Source organism: Protopterus annectens, chromosome 2.part2 (genome assembly GCF_019279795.1).
Source record: "Protopterus annectens isolate FY-2018-M chromosome 2.part2, PAN1.0, whole genome shotgun sequence".
In the NCBI taxonomy this organism is placed as follows: Eukaryota; Metazoa; Chordata; order Ceratodontiformes; family Protopteridae; genus Protopterus; species Protopterus annectens.
This window is the reverse complement of record NC_056730.1, coordinates 404,806,880-404,828,830: the sequence shown is the minus strand read 5'-3', so window position 1 is coordinate 404,828,830 and position 21,951 is coordinate 404,806,880. Positions and strand designations below refer to the sequence as shown.

The 21,951-nt window shown below is 43.9% G+C and overlaps 1 protein-coding gene across 1 annotated transcript in view; it reads left to right on the top strand.

The window, feature by feature from the left end:
- MTREX (Mtr4 exosome RNA helicase) overlaps window positions 1-21,951 on the top strand; it is a 1,888,266-nt gene that overhangs the window by 193,927 nt on the left and 1,672,388 nt on the right. The window contains exon 7 of the mRNA XM_044063928.1: window positions 20,770-20,860. Within this exon, the coding sequence (XP_043919863.1) occupies window positions 20,770-20,860 (91 nt within the window). The remainder of the gene's footprint in view (window positions 1-20,769; window positions 20,861-21,951) is intronic.

Genomic DNA, 21,951 nt, shown 5'->3' with positions numbered 1-21,951 from the left:
ACTGAGCCCTCTGACCAACACTCTTCAGATGAGTCTACGGATGGATCGGAGTTGTCAGATCACCAGGAGGAGGCTTATTCGGCCTACGAGGATTCTGATGCTGAAGAATCTATCCCTTCGGCCTCCCCTCCTGAAGAGTTTTCCTTTGGTGAGACGCTACACTCTGAGAGAACATTTTCAATGGCAGGGTCAGGAATTTTCTGATTCTAGAAAGAGATTAAGGACCTTTTTACATTTACCTCTAGGCCCTTAGCTATACCTCCTGTTTTGAATGTTATTGATGTGTACAATGATGTTAGTACAGCCCTTCTTCTCTCCCTGCCGGCACCTGCCAAACCTGATAGATACTACATCTACATCTGTACAAGGCCCATTCTGCAGACCCAGATACTATTTCTCAGGGCTCTAAAGGGGTTGCAGCTGCCACTGCCAAGAATCCTCTACCTTCTGAAAGGGAGTCTAGAGCTTTAGAGAGATGGGGAAAGAAGGTATATACTTCTGCAACTCTTTCCATGAGGGCATTAAATTGTCAATTTCATATGATACAGTACCAAGAGTATTTGTTAGATGAATTGCATAAGAAGCTTTCCTCTTCTGAACCCCTTGACCGTAAATCCCTTCAGGATCTGGTACATAACTCACAGCAGGTTAGTAATCAATTTTTGCAGTGTGGTTATGATGCACTGGAAGCTTCATGTAGGTCAGCTATGACTGGGGCAGTTATTTGTAGGCATGCCTGGCTGAAGGAACAATCTTTACCAGACCATGTTAAAGCTAAACTCCTGGATGCTCCAATGGAAAAACAAAAATTATTTGGTTCCTCGGCTCAGGAGGTCTTAAAGAAGTTTGAAGAAAAGGCAAAATTTGTGCAAACAGTTAAGGACTTTCTGCAAGTACAACCACTGAGATTCAGCAGAAACTGGCCTACTAAGAATTGGTCCTTTCCAGACTCTGACAGCTCCCAGAGGGGCAGGAACAGGCGTCCCAGAGGTAGAAGGCAAGCTAGAGGCTCCTACAGAGGCAGTCAGTGGCAGCCCTACCAACCAGAGAGGTAGTGCAGGAACAGCAGCAACAACAACTACTACACCTGGACAGACTCAATGACTTTCCTTTGATTCCGCCTACCAGGGCTCAATTGGAAGCACCCTTGGGCGGAAAGCTTTCTTTATTCTCAAAAAACTGGCATTATATTACAAGGGACACATGGACACTGCAAATAATAGACAAAGGATACAGGTTCCACTTCCACACTTTGCCAAGAAGAAACGGAATGCCAAACCTGCCACCAAATCAGAGGGCAGAGGTTTTAAAGCAGATCAACAACTTAATACAAATGAAAGCCATAGAAAAGGTACCTCTTTCAGAACAAGGCCAAGGATTTTACTCCAGATTATTCCTTGTTCCAAGAAAAGAAAATCAATGGAGGCCTATTCTCGACCTGTCCGCACTGAATACTTAACTCATTGTGCCAAAATTCAAGATGCTGACCCTACAGCAACTTCTTCCCATGCTGGGCAAGTAGTCTTGGCTGGTGACTCTAGAACTCAAGGAGGCATACCTGCATGTCCCTATTCGACAAAGTTGCAGAAGACACCTCAGATTTCTTGCAGGATCAGATCATTATCAATTCTCAGCATTGCCCTTTGGCTTATCTACTGCGCCCAGGGTATTCACGAAATGCCTGGCATCAGTAATTGCACACTGCAGACTTCAGGGGATTCAAATCTACCTATATCTGGACGACTGCCTTATACAAGCGGACAACAAGAAAAATTTGATAAAGGACTTGGCCTATGCCATCCACCTACTACAGGCCTTGGGATACACAGTCAATATCCAAAAATCAAGACTTGTTCCATCCCAAAGGATAACCTTTTTGGGTGCAGATCTAGACACAACCACCCAAATGGCCTTTCTCACAGAAGAAAAACAATAACAACTTCCGGATTACTTCATGAATCTGACAAGACAAACTCAGCTAACTGCAAGGAAAATCCTGCAGGCCCTGGGTTACATGGCATCCTGCATAATTCTGATTCCACAAGCCAGGCTGCATATGAGAAAATTACAATGGTACCTAAGGAGTGTATGGTCTCAGCACAGTCACAGTTTGGAAACTTTGATACCAATCATTCCTTGCCTTCAAAAGGAATTCCTGTGGTGGGCTCAAGCCTGCCAGTCCAACAGAGGGTTGCCTTTCAACAAACCAAAAACAAAACAAACCATCACCACGGACGCTTCAGACCGAGGATGGGGAGCACACATGGAGCGCAAATGTATCCAAGGCCTATGGTCTCAAGGGCAGCTGCGCATGCACATAAACCAAAAGGAAATGGTGGCAGTGATGCACGGAATCGAGGCCTTCAAACCTTTCCTCCATCAAGGCCACCTGTTAATAAGGACAGACAACACCACAGTCATGTGGTACATAAACAAGTAGGGAGGCACGCATTCCTACCCTCTATGCAGGCTGGCCATGAATCTATGGGAACTATGCTTGAAACTCAATATCCAACTACAGTCCCAGTTCGTGCCAGGGAAAGAAAATGCACTGGCAGACAGCTTAAGCAGAACTACCATGGATGCACACGAATGGATGCTGCACCCAGACATCTTTCTACTCATAACAAAAGCATGGGGAAAGCCGGAGATCTGTTCGCCTCGCCCCACAATCATCAACTGAAGACATTCTGCTCAAGGACATACCACCCACAAGCTTGGAGGGTGGACTCTCTCTCTTTCAGCTGGAAAGCTCTAAAAGTATATGCCTTCCCACCTCTCCCATTAATGTCCAAGGTTTTACTGAAGATCAGGGCAGAACGGCCAAGAGTGATTCTGATAGCTCCAGACTGGCCAAGGCAGCACTGGTACCCACTATTGAGGAGCATGTCACAGACGAATCCATGGCCTCTCCCCCTATGGCCTCTTCTGACGCAGAACAATTTCAAGATCATGCATCCCAACTTGAAAACATTGCAGCTAACTGCCTGGAAAATTCCATAAACCCCCCTCAAAATAACTTGTCACAGAGTAAAGGATATTATTATGGAAGCTCGCCGGCCTTCCACAAGGAAGACATACTCAGCAAAATGGAAAGGATTTCTCATTTGGAACACAACAAAAGGCTTGGATGTGACTGTGGCGAGCATGGCACATATTCTGGAATACTTAGCAGAATTGTTCCACAATGGCCTGTCCTATTCTTCCATTAAGATTCATGCCTCAGCAATTTCAGCAGAATACAATGTTGATCCACCTATCTTCTCGCACCCTCTCCTCAGGCAATTTCTGAGATTGATCAGAAACATCAATCCTCCAAGGAAACCCCCTTTACCTACTTGGGAACTCAACTTTGTGCTGGAGAAACTAACACTTCCTCCCTTTGAACCAGCAGCATCGGCGGATCTACAGTTTCTGTCTTGGAAAACTGCATTCCTTCTGGCCATAACTTCAGCAAGAAGAGTATCTGAGTTACAAGCTTTAATGGCAGTACAGCCATTTTTCATCTTCCATCAAGACAGAGTTTGATTGAGAACCAATCCTACTTTTATGCCAAAGGTGGTATCTAGGGTATCCCTGAACCAAGCTATTCACTTGCCTACATTCTTCCCAAATACACAAAATAAAGGGGAAAAACTTCTACACACTCTGGATATACACAGACAACTAAGCTACTACTTGGACAGAACTAAAAGTTACAGAAAGACTGACCAACTCCTTGTAGCATATGCTGCTGGGGTACAAGGAAAAGCAATTTCCAAACGGACAATTTCAAAGTGGATAGGAAATTGCATTCGATTTTGTTACTCCTTTCATGGAAAGACGGTTCCTGCAAACATTAGGCCTCATTCCACGAGGGCCACAGCCACCACTACAGCCTTCCTAAGAGGGGTGGCTACCAAGGACATTTTAGAAGCTGCTACATGGAGCTCCGTGCATACATTTGCCAAACATTACAATTTACCTTTATACTCCAGATCCAGAGCAGGTTTTGCTACAGCAGTCCTGTAGGGTGTCTTAACTACACCATCCTTTTCTTAGTACCTCCTCCCCCAGATTGGCTCTGGTATTCTACCCATGTGTTATGACTGCAGATGCATCCTTGAAGGACATAGTACAGTTTTGTACCTACCATAAATGTAGATGTCCGATAGGTATGCATCTGCAGTCAGGTTTACCCTCCCTCCTTCCCCTCTGTGGTATTCCTAGGGTACTTACCCCTCCATTAGCTAGCTGGGGATCTATTATGGTGTATTTGTTTGTATATATATGTATATATTTTGGAAAATGTTTGGAATTTATTGCATTCCTCCAAATTTGGCCTTCCTAGAGGGCACCTGGCATCTGGGGCAAGAAACACTGAGGAAAATGGCGTCGGCTGATGCTTTTATACCCCAGACGCTCTGACGTCGGGGAAAGTGCGACATCAGCCGAGGCCAGACCCAGACTTTGGAATCCGGCCGACCGAGGCAGGACAACCCATATGTTATGACTGCAGATGCATACCTATCGGACATCTACATTTATGGTAGGCACAAAACTGTACTTTCTGCATGTCCGTTTGCTCGCTATTCCATTAAATGCAGCTATGATACTTCTGATGCCTCTTCTATGGCAGCTGCATCCGTTTTTGTTGTAGATATTCTTGGTTGTGACCTCAAGCCTTACCTGAGGAGATTAAGGCCAAACGTTTAGGTTCTCCTTTTAGACAACCAGAATCTCTTTGGCACTCCTTACTGCAGAATTGTTAAACCTTTCAGGATGAGGCTAAGGTTATGCCAGAACTGAAGCAATCTTTGTTTCCCCTGTACCAGAGTTCCAGAGGAACTATCACTTTAAATGTTTTCAGTCAGCCTAGACTCCTTGCTAGGAACAACAGGGTTTGTAAGGAATTTTTTTCCAGAGATACCCACTCAAAGTTGTAGAGGCCAAAAACTGCATGACAAATTTGCCTCTATATTGGCTTAGTTTCTGGTCATTCCAGGGGGATCCAGCACCTGACAGCCTTGGACGATATGATTGACAGACCACAATGCTTTGCCAGAGATGGCCTGCTTGTGTCTCACTTGAGCTTCAGGCTTCTGCCTCCCCATAGTGCCTTTTTTAAGAAAAGTGATGAGGTTAAAACTACCAACATAAAAATTTCAACAAAATGCAAATCAAAGATCATGCTGCTAAATGCTAGGAGTTTAAACCTAAAACTGCATTCATTGTAAGCATTCTTAACCCTATAAAATGCTGACATCTGCGTAAAAATGCTGACATCTGCGTAGTCGCAGAAACCTGGTTCAAAGCTGCTGAGAGCACCCCAGCCTTACCTGATTACTTATCCTGTCATACATTCAGACGCCAAACTGTGGGCAGCAAAGCAAAAGGAGGTGGAGATTCAATATATATTGAAGACATACCCACCTTCATGCTGGTCAAAACAGTATGATGTACAGGAGACACTCCAGGTGCAGTTAACCCTTGACAAGACTCTTATACAAATCAAAGCTAGCTGCCATCCCCAAAGTCTGACTTCAGATGTCCTCTGCCTACCTGGACCTATTCGAATAGATCAAGATTCAACCCTTTACCCTGATCCTGGGTGACTTTAACTACCCAAACATAGACTGGAAGAACTAGTCATGCCAGAACACAAATGCCTAGAGATGCCTCTATTTTTGTCCGTGCAAATGCTTTGGAACAGCTAGTCGATAACCCCCACAAAAGGTGATAATATCTTAGACTTGGTATTAACCAGCACGAGTAACCACTTGCGGCATCCCTGCAGTATCATCCTCCCTGGTAAGATTCGACCATAAAGTGGACACTTTCAAAGTCACCATCTCCCCCAACCCCGCCCCCCCTTTTAGCTAGGGTCAAACAAAAAAACTTCTCCAAAGCTGAGTACAGTCTCGTGAGGAATGGTATAAACAGCTTCACAGCCCCCTCCCTCTCTCTAGGAACTGGCACCAGTATCCAAAACTATACCAAAGCACTGTACGAGCATTTTATATCAATACATGGTGTCAGGAATGCCAGATAGGACTAAATCATCCTCCGCAAAGAAGAGTAAACATGTCTGGTGGACATCTGCAATAATTAAACTCTCTAATAAAAGGAAGAAATTGCTGTTGAGGACCAAGAAGGAACAGGTGCCCAATCTCTCAGCCTGAACAAGCAAATGAGAGCACTAGTGAAATCCTCTCAAGCCAACTTAGAGTCCAAATTCACCACATCTACTAGAGGCAATCATAATGCCTTCACATATGTCCGCAGTCTCAAAGGAAGAACCCAGAGCTGTCCAAAACTGGTTGGTCAAGGACGCCACATATACAGATGCCATAGATATAGCAAACTTGCTGGCTGACTGATTCAACAAAAACTTAACTCCTCTGCGCGCCCCCCAATCAGTAAATCGGGATATTCCCAGTACCTGGCCTCTTCCCATTATGTCTAGGGAACAGGTCATTACTACTGTCTCAAAGGCAAAAAGTGCAGCCTCATTGGGACCTAAAAACATCCCAGGCTGCATCCTACATGAACTCGGGCAGGAACTTGCAGCACCATTAGGTCCCCTATTCAACCAAAGCCCGAGTATGGGCTTTGTCCCAGCTGAGCGGAGGGCAGCCACTGTTATCCCTTTGCACAAAGATGGAGCATCCACTGATTCAGAAAATTATAGATTCATCAGCCTAATTAGCCTGATCTGCAAGGCCATGGAACATATTATCATGGACCTCATTAATAAGGACATTGGAAACCTCCAAACACTATCCCACACAGTTTGTCTTCGTCATGGGGAGGTCAGGTCTGTTAAATTTGGTCAACGACTTTTGAGATGGTCACCAAAGCCATGGATGAGGGGAAGACCGTGCACACGGTCTACCTTGACTATCCAAAGCCTTCGATGCTGTTCCCCACTCGGACTTAATAGATGCTCTCTCAGCTACACATCAGTCTGTATGTTACCAGATGGGTAGCTAACTAGCTCATTGATAGAACCCACCTTGTCAAAATAGGGGAAGCCACCTCAAGCAGTAGACCCATAACAAGTGGCGTACCCCATGGTTCAGTCTTGGGGCCTTTATTTGGGATGTAACTTTCTGTGCAGGCCACAACCAGTGTGCTAGGGCAGACCAAGTTTGCAGATGACTGCAAGCTGGGGGGCTGTCATCAGTTCCCCTAGTAATGTGGATATCCTCCAAGAGGGTCTCGCCCAAACAAATGACTGGTGCCAGAAACATGGCTTCAAACTGAATGCCAAAAAAATGCATCATCCCCTTTGGGGAAAGTGACGCTCCCACAAATTATCACATTAATAAGTGTCCTAAGTATGCAGTCAGTTGAGGGATTTGGGCACCCAGGTTGATAGCAACCTGACTTTTGACCACCATGTTACTTCGTTGCAGGGAAAGCTTTCTACATGGCCCACCTCACAAATATGGGTATCTCATCCAGGGACAAGATGGTTATAACATCCCTGCATTCTTCCCTTATAAGGCCCATTATTGAGTACAACACCCTGTTTGGCATGTACCTTGCAAAGCACATGATGCAGCTGGAGAGACCACAGAGGTTCCTCACCAGGAGAATCCAGGGCCTCAAAAACCCAACATACACATAGGCTAAAAGCCCTATCCCTTTACTCGGTTTCATGCAGATTCCTCAGAGGCGACCTCTGTCTGGCATGCAAAGCAATCTCAGACCTCGCCTTGATGGGACTGCTACATATCTGTAAGTCAAGCTCCACTTGCGTAATTCACACGTGTGGCCTCAGCCTGATGTCCTTCAAGGATGCATCTACAGTCATCACATATGGGTTGTCCTGCCTCAGGCTGCCCTTCGGTCGGCCGGATTCCAAAGTCTGGGTCTGGCCTCGGCTGATGTCGCACTTTCCCCGACATCAGAGCATCTGGGGTATAAAAGCATCAGCCGACGCCATTTTCCTCAGTCTTTCTTGCCGCGTGGTGCCCGAAGCAGAAGCAGTTCGCAAGTGCCGGTCGGCCAGCTCCTGTGATTCAGCTACCGAAGACTTTGAAAAAGCTAAGTACCCCGTTGGGGACTCTTTCTTGCCTCAGCCGATGTCAGATAAAGTTAATAATTGTTTAACTTGTGGGAAACAAATACCTCAAGGATTTCCACTCCTACTGCCTCCCCTGCCTAGGCCCAGACCACGACGTCTCGGCCTTTTCAGCCTGTGCTTCCTTCAACCGATGAACTCTTAGACGTCGGTCGGAGTTTGCAGAGGAATTCTTTGGGGCTAGTTTTGCTTATAAGATGCCGTCGGAGACTCCGACTTCGCATTTAGTTAAGAAACGGAAGGACAAGGACCGACACACGCGGGCCATGGTTTCGGCTGAAACCACGGTCAGGCCTACCGCGAGTGTCTCAGTCTCGGCTGAACAGTCCTTGGTACTTCCGATTACCGAAATCGCACAACCGACTAACTCGGCCCCGGCCGAGTCTGTTATTGAATTACCTTCTGAAACTGTGTCCAGGAACCTTCCGACACCATTCCTTTAGACAAGTCTACTCCTGCACGTGGTGCAGCCAGACCTCCTGCATCCATGTCCATTAAGGCTTTCTCTAGGGCTAAAGCTGCTAAACTTACTAAAGCTTTGCCTCCCAAGGTTGCCTCTGAGACCTTCTACTGGCTCACAGATTCTTAGCTTAGCAGAGGATCTTATCTCCTTAATTAGAGGTTCTCAACCTCATCCGGACAGGGGCTCTCAACCACCTCCAGACAAAAGGCCCAGGGTTGAGCCCTCTGACCCCCACTCCTCAGATGAGTCCACTGATGGCTCTACTGTCAGACCACCAGGAGGAGGCTTATTCGGCCAACAAGGATTCTGATGCTGAAGAATCTATTCCCTCGGCCTCCCCTCCTGAAGAGTTTTCCTTTGGAGAGACATTACACTCTGAGAGAGCATTTTCAATGGCAGGGTCAGGAATTCTCTGATTCTAGAAAGAGATTAAGGACCTTTTTACATTTACCTCAGCATAGGCCTTTAGCTATACCTCCTGTTTTGAATGTTATTGATGATGTGTACTCTGATGCTAGTACAGCCCCTGACTCTCTCCCTCCTGCTCCTGCCAAACCTGATAGGTACTACAGGGTCCCGTACTCACATCTACACCTGTACAAGGCCCACTCTGCTGATCCAGAAACTATTTCCCAGGGCCCAAAAGGGGTTGCAGCTGCCACTGCTAAAAATCCTCTACCCTCTGAAAGGGAGTCCAGAGCTTTAGAGAGATGGGGTAAGAAAGTGTATACTTCTGCAACTCTTTCCATGAGGGCATTAAATTGTCAATTTCATATGATACAGTACCAAGAGTATTTGTTAGTTGAATTGCATAAGAAACTGTCTTCTGAACCCCTTGATCGCAAATCCCTACAGGATCTGGTACATAACTCCCAGCAGGTTAGTAACCATTTCTTGCAGTGTGGTTATGATGCATTGGAAGCTTCATGTAGGTCAGCTATGACAGGTGCAGTCATACGTAGGCATGCCTGGCTGAAGGAACAATCTCTGCCAGACCATGTTAAAGCTAAGCTTTTGGATGCTCCTATGGAAAAGCAAAAATTATTTGGTTCCATGGCTCGAGGTCTTAAAGAAATTTGAAAAAAAGGCAAAATCTGTGCAAAGAGTCAAAGACTTTCTGCAAGTCCAACCACTGAGATTCAGCAGAAATTGGCCTACTAAGAATTGGTCCTTTCCAGACTCAGACAGATCTCAGAGAGGCAGGAATAGACGTGCCAGAGGTAGAGGACAAGCTAGAGGCCCCTACAGAGGCCGTCAGTGGCAGCCTCCCAACCATTGAGGTAGTGCAGGAACTACAACTGCTACACCAGGACAGACTCAATGACTTTGTTTTGACTCCGCCGACCAGGGCTCAATTAGAAGCACCTTTGGGCGGAAAGCTTTCTTTATTTTCAAAAAATTGGCACAGCATTACAAGGGACACATGGACACTGCAAATAATAGACAAAAGGATACAGGTTCCATTTCCACACATTGCCAAAAAGAAAAGGCATGCCAGACCTGCCACCAAATCAGAGGGCAGAGGCTTTGAAACAAATTTCCAACTTAATACAAATGAAAGCTATAGAAAAGGTACCTCTTTCAGAACAAGGCCAAGGATTTTACTCCAGATTATTCCTTGTTCCAAGAAAAGAAAATCAATGGAGGCCTATTCTCGACTTGTCCGCACTTAATACTTACCTCATTGTGCCAAAATTCAAAATGCTGACTCTACAGCAACTCCTTCCCATGCTGGGCAAGCGGTCTTACCTGGTGACTCTAGACCTCAAGGAGGCATACCTGCATGTCCCTATCAGACAAAGTTGCAGAAGACACCTCGGATTTCTTGCAGGGTCAGAGCATTATCAATTCTCAGCATTGCCCTTTGGCTGATCTACTGCGCCCAGAGTATTCACGAAATGCCTGGCATCAGTAATTGCACACTGCAGACTTCAGGGGATTCAAATTTACCCATATCTGGACGACTGCCTTATACAAGCGGACAGCAAGCAAACTTTGTTAAAGGACTTGGATTATGCCATCCACCTACTGCAAGCCTTGGGATATACAGTCAACATCCACAAGTCAAGACTTGTTCCATCCCAAAGAATAACTTTTCTGGGTGCGGATCTAGACAACCACCCAAATGGCCTTTCTCACAGAAGAAAAACAAAAACAACTACTGGATTACGTCAAGAATCTGACAAGACAAACTCAGCTGACTGCAAGGAAAATCCTGCAGGCCCTGGGTTACATAGCATCTTGTATTCTTCTGATCCCACAAGCAAGGCTGCATATGAGAAAATTACAATGGTACCCAAGGAGTTTATGGACTCGGCACAGTCACAGCTTAGAAACCTTGATCCCACTCATTCCATGGCTCCAAAAGGAATTTCTGTGGTGAGCTCAAGCCTGCCAGTTGAACAGCGGGTTGCCCTTCAGAAAGCCAAGAGCCAACCCAAACCATCACTACGGACGCTTCAGACCAAGGTTGGGGAGCACACATGGAGGGCAGATGTATCCAAGGGCTATGGTCACAAAGAGAGCTGCACATGCACATAAACCAAAAGGAAATGCTGGCAGTGATACAAGCAATCGAGGCCTTCAAACCTTTTCTTCATCAAGGCCACCTACTCATACGGACAGACAACACCACAGTTATGTGGTACATAAACAAGCAAGGAGGCACCCATTCCTACCCTCTTTGCAGACTGGCAATGAATCTATGGGAACTTTCCTTGAAACTCAATATACAGCTGCAGTCCCAGTTCGTGCCAGGGAAAGACAATATACTGGCAGACAGCTTAAGCAGAAATATCATGGATGCACACGAATGGATGCTGCACCCAGACATCTTCTTACTCATAACACAATCATGGGGAAGGCCGGAAATAGATCTGTTCGCCTCCCCCCACAATCATCAACTGAAGAAATTCTGCTCAAGGACATACCACCCACAAGTATGGAAAGTGGACGCTCTCTCTTTCAGCTGGAAAGCTCTAACAGTGTATGCTTTTCCACCTCTCCCATAAATGACCAAGGTCTTACTGAAGATCAGGACAGAGCAGCCCAGAGTGATTCTGATAGCTCCATACTGGCCAAGACAGCACTGGTACCCACTGTTGAAGAGCATGTCACAGACGAAACCGTGGCCTCTCCCCCTATGACCACTTCTACTGACGCAGCACAATTTCAAGACTCTGCATTCCAACCTGAAAACCTTGCAGCTAACTGCCTGGAAAATACCATGACTCCTCAGGATAAGCTATCCCAGAGAGTGAAGGATATTATTATGGAAGCTCGACGGCCTTCCACAAGGAAGGCATATTCAGCAAAATGGAAAAGATTTCACACTTGGAACACAACAAAGGGCCTAGATGTGACAGCGATGAGCATGGCACATATACTGGAATATTTGGCAGAATTGTTCCACAACGGCCTGTCTTACTCTTCCGTTAAGATACATGCCTCAGCAATTTCAGCAGAATACAATGTTAATCCACCTGTCTTCTCTCATCCTCTCCTGAGACAGTTTCTAAGAGGAATCAAAAACATCAATCCTCCAAGGAAACCACCTCTACCTACTTGGGACCTTAACTTCGTGTTGGAAAAACTAACACTTCCTCCCTTTGAACCAGCAGCATCTGCAGATCTTCAGTTTCTGTCTTGGAAAACTGCCTTCCTTCTGGCCATAACCTCAGCAAGAAGAGTATCTGAGTTACAAGCTCTAATGGCAGTACAGCCATTTCTTATCTTTCATCAGGACAGAGTTTCATTGAGAACCAATCCTACATTTATGCCAAAGGTGGTATCCAGGGTATCTTTGAACCAAGCTATTCACTTGCCTACATTCTTACCACAACCACAAAATAAAGGGGAGAAACTTCTGCACACACTGGACATACACAGACAGTTGCGCTACTAGTTGGACAGAACTAAGTTACAGAAAGACTGACCAGCTGTTTGTAGCATATGCTGCTGGGGCACAAGGAAAAGCAATTTACAGACAGACAATTTCAAAATGGATAGGAAATTGCATTCATTTTTGTTACTCCTTTCATGGAAAAACTGTGCCAGCTGACATTAGACCTCATTCCACGAGAGCCACAGCCTTCTTTAGAGGGGTGGCTACCAAGGACATTTTAGAAGCTGCTACATGGTGCTCCGTGCATACATTTGCCAAGCATTACAATTTACCTTTATACTCCAGATCCAGAGCAGGCTTTGCTACGGCAGTCCTGCAGGGTATCTTAGCTACACCATCCTTTACTTAGTACCTCCACCCCCAGATTGGCTATGGTATTTTACCCATATGTGATGACTGCAAATGCATCCTTGAAGGACATAGTACAGTTTTGTACCTACCATAAATGTAGATGTCCGATAGGTATGCATCTGCAGTCAGGTTTTCCCTCCCTCCTTCCCCTCTGTGGTATACTTCTTGGGTACTTACCCTCTTATAGCTAGCTGGGGGGGATCTATTGTGGTGTATTTGTTTTTCTAGTACTGTGCATGTTTGGATTTGTTTTTGCAATGCATATCTCCAAATTTTAGCCTTCCTTGGAGGGCACCTGGCATCTGGGGCAAGAAAACCTGAGGAAAATGGCGTCGGCTGATGCTTTTATACCCCAAACGCTCTGACGTCGGGGAAAGTGCGACATCAGCCGAGGCCAGACCCAGACTTTGGAATCCGGCCGACCGAAGGGCTGCCTGAGGCAGGACAACCCATATGTGATGACTGCAGATGCATTCCTATCGGACATCTACATTTATGGTAGGTACAAAACTGTACTTTCTGTGACATCACTAGGACTTGTTGGTGGGACAGATTTGTGTCTCGGAGACTCCCTCTCCCCATCAGAGTACCTTTTTTTAAGCGCACCCTGGATAACTGGATGGGAAACAGAAAATACATCCCTGGGATTCCACCTGTTTCCATGCTGGACAGTGGTATCAGGTGCTGACTTGTCTAAACATGGGCTAAACCCTTAGCTAGGCTTACAAGGGCCTCAGGGCTAATAGCCTAGTTAACTTCCTATAATCCTGCATGACATCCAGCCTCCCCTTCCCCTTGGCCAGATTTCTCTGTCCTTTAGGCTAACCCTTTATTTTCCTTTTTGGCAACAAATAACCACAGACTGCTAGGCTCTCCCATTATCCAGAATAGTTATTTTATGGCTTGGAAGTCTCTTCCTCTGTTTTCTGGCCTTCCTTGGCCTCAGCCTCCTCCTTGCAAGCTTCCTCATTTTCCTTTGTTTCTGTGGAATCTGATGGATCAGAGAACTATCCAACCAGTGCCCCTTGTCTCAGTAGGGAAACCGGTTTTTACTTTAGACTCTTACTGTTTCCCATGAACGAGGGGGTTGTGGAGGTCCATCCTAGGTCGGTCCTTTCTCAGGGTCCCTTCATTTAGGGTATTGTCTCTTCAGACACTTTTTTCCCCTCCGTTTCTCAAGCTTTTCTGATCTCTGGATTTTGAAATGCACTTACTACCGTACTCTTATTCACCCTCTCTTCAGGAAGTTTTTTACGTTTGTGTTTCTTCCTTTCAGTATCAGTTCTCTGCTTTCCATTTTGGTCTTTCTACAGCTTCAAGGGTATTTACCAAATGTCCGTCCCTTGTGGTAGTCTTCTGTAGATGGTTTTCCAATATTCCTTTATTTGGATGACATTCTAATTCATTCCCCCTTCTCAGCAGCTTCTGCTGCGAAATCTGCACTTCAGTATGCTTCTGCACAATGTGGGGTTCACCCTCACACTCATTGCCTGTTGCCTTTCTCTCAGGACCAAGTTGGCTTGTCTTCTGCCTCCCAAGGTTCTTTGATTACATCCAGTCTCTTCCTCTTCCAGTCCATCCTGCAAGGGAATTTGTCTGGTTCCTGGGATACATGGCAACCAGCATTCCCATGGATCCTTTTGTCAAACTCCACATAAGGACAATTTTAACTCATTACATCCGAGTGACACCTCCAGGTGCATTTGCAGTTTACTCCTGACACTCTTAGACGTCTAATATTGCTTGTTCGTATTTGCATCAATAATTTCAAAATCATGCTATGTACAAGGCTTTAAAAGATTTCATATTAAAACTCAACTGCATTAATATTTGACCATCTGTCTAGTGCAGGTAAAAAGATATTAACTGTTTTTATGATATTTATAGAGATATAATTTTCACATTTTTTCTAAATATCGCAACAACCAAGTAATGTACAACTCCTTAGGCCTCATATGAAGGCTCTCAGCTAGATAAATAAAACACTGCTAACAGTATTTGTGCAACTTGAGTGGTTGTAAACAACTTTCAATATCTCAGCAAAGTATTACAAATGTAATAGTTACTGTTTACTGTGACTTATGAAATTTGTTTTACGATGTAGAACGTAAAGAATACTAAGACTATAAAAATAGTTTGACCTGAAGAGCTTGCCATTTATATTTCATTTATAATCCCTGTGGTTCCAGAAATATGAACATTTGTTTGAAATGTGTAGAAATAATTTCATTTTGTCAAACGGCTTCGGCTCCGCCCATTTTGAAGTTAGAGTGCAAAATTCCTGAGCTCCATTGGTGTGAATGAGTTAATGGTCATCTCAAATTTAGCTTCAGCTCTGCTGTCCTCTGGAGTATCTGGCCCACTCTTACCTTGGCTCAAGCTTTACTGGTGGATTCATCAGATTTCCCTGAAACAGTCTGCCTTTTTTGGGTTCCTTTCCCTACTCACGAGCTGTTCATGGATACTTCCAATCATGGTTGGGGAGTGTCCTCCTAACAACCTAAAAGTCCCTGTTCTTTAGTCCCATCAACATCTGACCAACCATGTCAACATTAAGGAGATGAGAGCTCTGCTTTTAGCTGCTCTTCCATTTCTAGTTCTCAAGGCTTTTTACTCAGTTCCTTGTCCTGTAAGGGATTTTAAAGCAATACATGTGGTGTAGCCGCAAACAAGGGGCACAAACTTTTACCTTCTTTGCAGACTGGCTGTTCAGGCGTGGGATTTTACAGTCCATCACCTGTCTCTTCTGATGGTTTATATCCCTTCAGAGCACATTGTGGTGGTAGACTTTCTGAACACGTCCAGGACAAATCCTCATGAGTAGATAGTTTACAAGGATTTGTTTCTGGACATTGGCACTCCTCAGGTAGATCTTTTTCCTTTCCCCGGAACAGACACCTTCCCCTTGTCTGAGTGCCAAGTCACATGACTTGGAAAGTGGACGCAGTGATTTTTTTCTTGAAAGGGGATGTTTCTGTAACCCTATCCACCTCTTATTCTCCTACCACAGATCCTGCACAGAACCCTGTCGGACACACCCAAAATTTTGTCAGCGACTCCCTTTTAGCCCAGACAGCACTACATCTCCATCTATTTCACTTATCCAGGGGCAAACCATTACACTTTACCTCACAGGTTGGATCTTCTCATAAAGGGGTCCCTCATATACCCTCATTTGCCCATACTTCAACTGACACTTTGGGTATAAGGGTTTTGATTCCTTTTAAGCACCAATTTTCTGAGGGCATTCTTCAGGTTTTGCAGGCGGCCTGGAAAACTACCACTAGAAAATGTTATGTGACTAAATGGAAGAGATTTTCTGTTTGGTGTCTTAGTGTGATATGGACCTTTTTTCCCTGTGGAGGTCCAAATGGTTCTCTATTTGTGAATTGCCAAATTCTGGTTTAGCACAATTTCTGATTGGCTGCCTCTGAATCCATATTTGACTTCGTTAGCTAGTCAGACAATACTTTAAGAAGGCGTCTGACTCATCAGGCCCCCGAGATAGTCTGTTCCCCCTCCTTGGGACCTTTAATTTTTTTGTTTAAAATTTTACTTGGTCTCCTTTTGAGCCTGCTTTTTCTTCCCTGCAACATTCTACTTAGAAGACTATGTTGTTGGTGGGTCTCCTGCCAAGAGGGTTTCTGAACTTCAAGCAATCATGGCAGTTCCTCTCTTTTCCCCCCTCCTTTCTTTCACAAGGACAATGTGTCTGTGCCAGTCCTCCTTTTATGCCGCAGGTGGTTAACGATTTATCCTTGACTCGGTTCATTAATCTTCCTGTTTTTTTTTTTTCCCCTTCTCCACAGACTAGTTTGAGGGTTTTTCACACCTAGGATTTACACAGATAGCTTATGTTTTGCCTTGTCCAAGTAATATCGATCAGGAAGTATGAGCAAGTTTTATTTTCTTTCATCCCTGGAAATTAGGCTTGGTAGTGTCTAAGCAAACCATAGCCTCCTGGATTTCTAAAGCCATTTCGTTTTGCTGTTTTTATGGTAAGCAGCTTTCCCCCTCCACTCATACTCATTTCAGCAGGCAGTAGCTTTTAATATTCTTTTCAAGGGTCTGGATACAAGATCCATCTTAGAAGCTGCTGCTGGGTCTTCTGTTCACTCTTTTACCTAATATTACAAGATGGGTATCATTTCCAGGGCAAGTTTTGCATGGGCCATCCTTTTATTGGTTTGTTTTGTGGAGGGCTCTTCTGTACCTTCCTTCTGCCATCTTTTCCAGTAGCTTTTGTACTCTTCCCAAGAATAAAGAATACTGCAACAGAGCTAAGGAAGAACCATATTCCAGCTGTGCAAGATCTTTCTATAGCAGTATATGTTCTTCTCATTGTTGTATTCTGTCCCTCCATCTTGCTCCTTATTGCTTCTGTTGCCTTCCTTCTGGCGGAGTTTTTTTGTCCATCCTTTTCTACTTCTTGCATTCCTGGCTGTACATGTTACCTTCTCTGGGGTTGCTCTGTTTCTCCTGATGTTCTTCAGTTCTGTGGATTAGGCATCTGTATGTCTTTATGTAAATTACGCTTTCTGTAGGACATGCATCTGATGTGCAATGCCTAGAAGGTGTAAAGGCTTTATCCTGGCATTAGGCTAGCCTATGCAGGATATCCCAAGAGTAAAGAATACTGCAACAGAGAGAGGTAGGACATCTACTGTTATGGTACTATCTTACCAAACTGTACTTTACTAATTACCTCACTTTCCCATAACCCCTCCAGCATTTCCTATCTACCTAAGGAAGAATTCTTTGAAGTTTGATTTGGGTATAAAAATATCTATGCAAAAATAAAAACCTTCTGGACTTTTTCGCATACTGAAGATCCACGTTATCTTTCTGTTTTTCCTTGGTAAATTGCCTTTTTAGTCTGTGTCTCTCCCAGTCTTTTCAAAAGTCCCGATTTATCCCTACAGTTTTGCAGTGTTTTATGTACTTTACTAATTATTATTTTATGTTTTGTACAGTGGTATTCTCCTTATGGACCTGCTTCCAAAATCCGTCTCTCCCTATTTATCACCCCAACCTTGTTTTATCATCATCATTATCCATTTCTACTTTGATTTGTTGCCTTCAGCATGTTTTACTCAGTAACTGATCTGTTGGTTGTCTTGAGCTATGTGGCTTCATGCATACTGATGGTTCATCTGTCAATATGGGGAAGCTGCAGTGGTATCTGAGGAAGTGCGTGTTAGCATACACAGTTTGTAGACCATCCAGTCTGTCTTGCCTTGCATAAAAAGAGGGCTGTCATGGTAGGTGCACCAATCTTCCTTTTGTGATTCACTCAAAATTAAGGGAGAGAAAGGTGTGGAATGTTACCATTACCAGATACCCTTAAACTTGGGAGTGCATTTCAGAATTACTTGTGAGACTACCACCACAGACTAAAGGCAGATATGCATTTCCTTTAGTTAGGCAATGTGCAGTTAATGGAGCCAGACACTTTGTGAAGACACTGATAATGGCAGCCCTTCACCCACCACAAATGTGAGACAACATATTTGTTTCTAAGGATAGGAATGTAGAGGTAGGCATCTTAATTCATGGTGACCAGTCGTGTCTAGGGAACAAAAATGGTAACCTTTCAAGCCTTTCTATTTTTTAATTCTCGCAGCCTGTGGTACTTGTTTAGGTTAGACAACGGCCCCTGTCTTGTTGGATCTAGACTTCTCGAGTAAAACCCTTTCCCAAATTCTTTCTGGGGATATGGCCTGCTACAGAAACAGTTCCTCCCAAAGTAAGTGAATGAATTGTTTCAACTAAATGTTGTAACCCTGGAGTACTACCTGTAAAACCCACTTGTCCTAGGTTAATTTTCATCACATATCTGCAAACCAGGATAACCTGTCTCATATTTGCTTTATAAAGGGAGGTTTAGTACACTAAGGATTAGGGTAGGGGGTGGAAGGGGTTTCTAATCTAGTCATTGCTGCTCCCCATGAGGCATGTGGCCCTGAGGGTCTCCAGGTTTGTTTCGCTTTGTGGTCTTCCCATTTTCACTTTTCCCTTGGCACATGGACAGTGACCAATTTTATTTACTTTTTGCTCTCTGCAGGACCTTACCAGATGTCTTACTTGCACCTTGTTAGCCTATCCATTCTTATGGATGTAGAGGGAGCTGGACATTTCTGAGCTAGGTGAGAGCACCATGGCTCACTTCCTTCCTAAAAACCCCTTATTGGCTCTTTGTTCCCCAGTGAGTCTGGTAGATGAGAATGGCTGCTGGTCTTGCATGGTGGCCTGTCCTCTCCCCGTGGAAACATTCCCTTCAGCAGGACTTTAGAGCTCTGCTGCTGCTGTCTGCAGAAGGAGAGTCCTCTGCATGCAGAGTTCCCCACTGCATAGGAGTGGGTACTCATTCAGTAAAGGCTTATTATTCAGTGGGTATTGGACCTAGTGCTCCCAGTACATATCTGTTTGAGTGGAGAGCTACATCTGCCTCCCTCCCAAGGATGGATAAGCCAGCAGTGGCCACTCGCTCCCTTCCTCCACAGCATACTACAACAGCCACCAGAGCTTCTAACTGAACTTGCCTTTCCCATATTCAGGGCTTCATCCCCCTGCGCCTTTAAGAATACTGGCAAAACCTTTAGAGGGGTAATTTTGGTCATGAGCCTGAGGTTCAGGATGTGAGCTGAGGTAGCTCCACATTGCCACTTAGCCTTTGCATAACATTAGCATGCAGGGAGAGATTTAGGGCTAAGGACAAAAAAAAAAAAAAAACAGCCCCTAGGATGAGGACACCATTCCTGGAGTCTAGTCTCTCTACTCCATGTAGAGTGAAAGTAAATAAGCCAAAGTTGAACCCACTCTGAGCTGGAAGACGAACTGGTTATGTATCTTGGTTGGAGGAAGGCTTGATGTTTTGAAGGGGAGCTGACAAAAATATTGCAGGTAAACAGATGAAGCTATTCTAGCTACCTTTTGAGATGAGCTGTGCGGCATGCTGAGTGAGCCTGATTTTGCTTTCACCATACCCTTTAAGTTTGACATGAGCTTCTTTTTTAATAGTCTAAGGTAGTTCTTATTTGGCTTCACCAAGGTAACTTTTTTCTTTAAAAGTCAAATATGGCAAACAAATGTCATTTAAGAGTCTGATGGTCCTCAGGTGCAGACCCCCCCATAAAAAACTAAAAAACATATTGTTTACGTATTCTTACAGTACGTGTGTAGTTCTTTCTTCGGTATCTTAGAATGTTGTCTCTTAAGAAACTTGCTTACTTTAATGTTGTCTCTAAGAAACTGCTTACTTGTCTGGAATATTTGCTTTCCACCTTCCAAACATGTATGACATAGCTTTGGATTTTATGCAAATATTGTGATTGTTTAATTTGACCCTTGTCAAAGATAGAAGTGTTCTTGCCGTAAATGTTAATCATCAGTGGAGGTCACATTAACACTAGGCCACTCCCCCAGCCACCTAGTAAGGGATTTATAGTTTTATTGTAATATTTAATAATACTTTTATATTTCTAATTATAGATGTATAAAGATTGTTTTTTTAACAGTCATTTTTGAAATTGTGAAAACCAATAGAGATTCAAAGAACTGAAGAAGGCTGCTGGCATTATTGCTTATGTAAGCATATTTTGCACCCATTCAAGAGTATTTAGAATGCACATGCTTTTTTAGAGTCAGAGGGACTGCTTATGAAATTTCTTTTCTAGGATAGACTAGACATAGTATTGTGAAAAGTGACAGTTTTTGATTCGTTGTTACACTGATCTGTCTCAAAGGTCTACTGTTATGGTGTTTATCTTTACCGACAGACATACTTTGCATGTCTGTAGGATGCAAGTATGCTTAGAATGTAACATGACAACTGCATGTCTGTTTTTAGTAATTTTAAATGTTGGTGTAGTTGGTGGGAGGAGGTTATTTGTATTGCTTGAGTCACTACTTTGCTGTATAGGATTTCTTCAACTTACAAATGAGAAATATTAATTGTTACTGTTTCTCTTTTGCTTGTCACAGATTTTAAGAAGCATGTTGTATAGGGGCTCAGAAGTAATGAGAGAAGTTGCATGGGTTGTCTTTGATGAAATCCACTACATGAGAGATACAGGTGAGTGACTTGGGTTCATGGTTAAGTAGCAGTCAGTCTGTAGTCCATTATGGTCCTGGCCAATAAAGCATTTTTAGAGTTTCCTTCAGCCTCAAGGAGGGCATTACAAGGTAGATCAGAGGGACAAATTTAAGGCTTTCTGTCCAATTATCTTTTATCTTGAAGGTGGCAAGAGGTGCTACTTAGCTGACTAGTTGAAATTTTAGTGGTGGTTGATATGCTGAAATATCATTCCATCACACCACATTTGTCTTATTTGTTGAAAAAGGCTTAGGTCCTCAAACAAGGCATTTGAGGAACCAATTGGCCTTCATAGAAATTTGAGGTAATGGAGGGTCTGACCCTTTCTAGCTGTAAAGGCTGTACACAGATAATCAAAAAGGAATCTGTAGGTGTGTGTTCATGCAGGGTACTGGCAGTATATCCAAATTAATGAGGTTCTCTATCTTTCGTTAGAAATATTTGAGATTTCCAGGCTGTGATATGTTTTGACAAATACATACCAAAGGGGACATTATGTTTATTTGTTGGTCTGAATGAGGGCATTGAGGTTCTCTATCTTTCGTTAGAAATATTTGAGATTTCCAGGCTGTGATATGTTTTGACAAATACATACCAAAGGGGACATTATGTTTATTTGTTGGTCTGATAAGGGATAAGTTACTCTGGTATTAAGACTTTTGTGGGTGTAGAGGCAGTGCCTTTGGAAATTAGTTGAACCAGATAGGATAGTGCATAGGTACCTTAATTTGGCAAGTGATTGGAGGAGTATATGGCCTGTATGGTATAATGTGGAAATATTTTGTTTATAGATTCATATACTGTTACTAGGCTAACGACCTAGCAGTCCTTTCTAAGCCTAGCCAAGTTTTTCCAAAAGAATAATGATGTCCTGTATTCAAATAGGACATTGAGGGCCAGGCATTTATAAGCTACCTCTGCCTATGAAGGACACTGAGCCAGGTCTGCTTTAAATTTCCTATTCCCCATCCACTTGTTTAGGTTTTGCTTAAACTGGGTAATAGACAAACTTGGCTTCACATGGATGGGAAGCCTGTTCCATAGGAGGGACAGTCATTGGAGGACACACT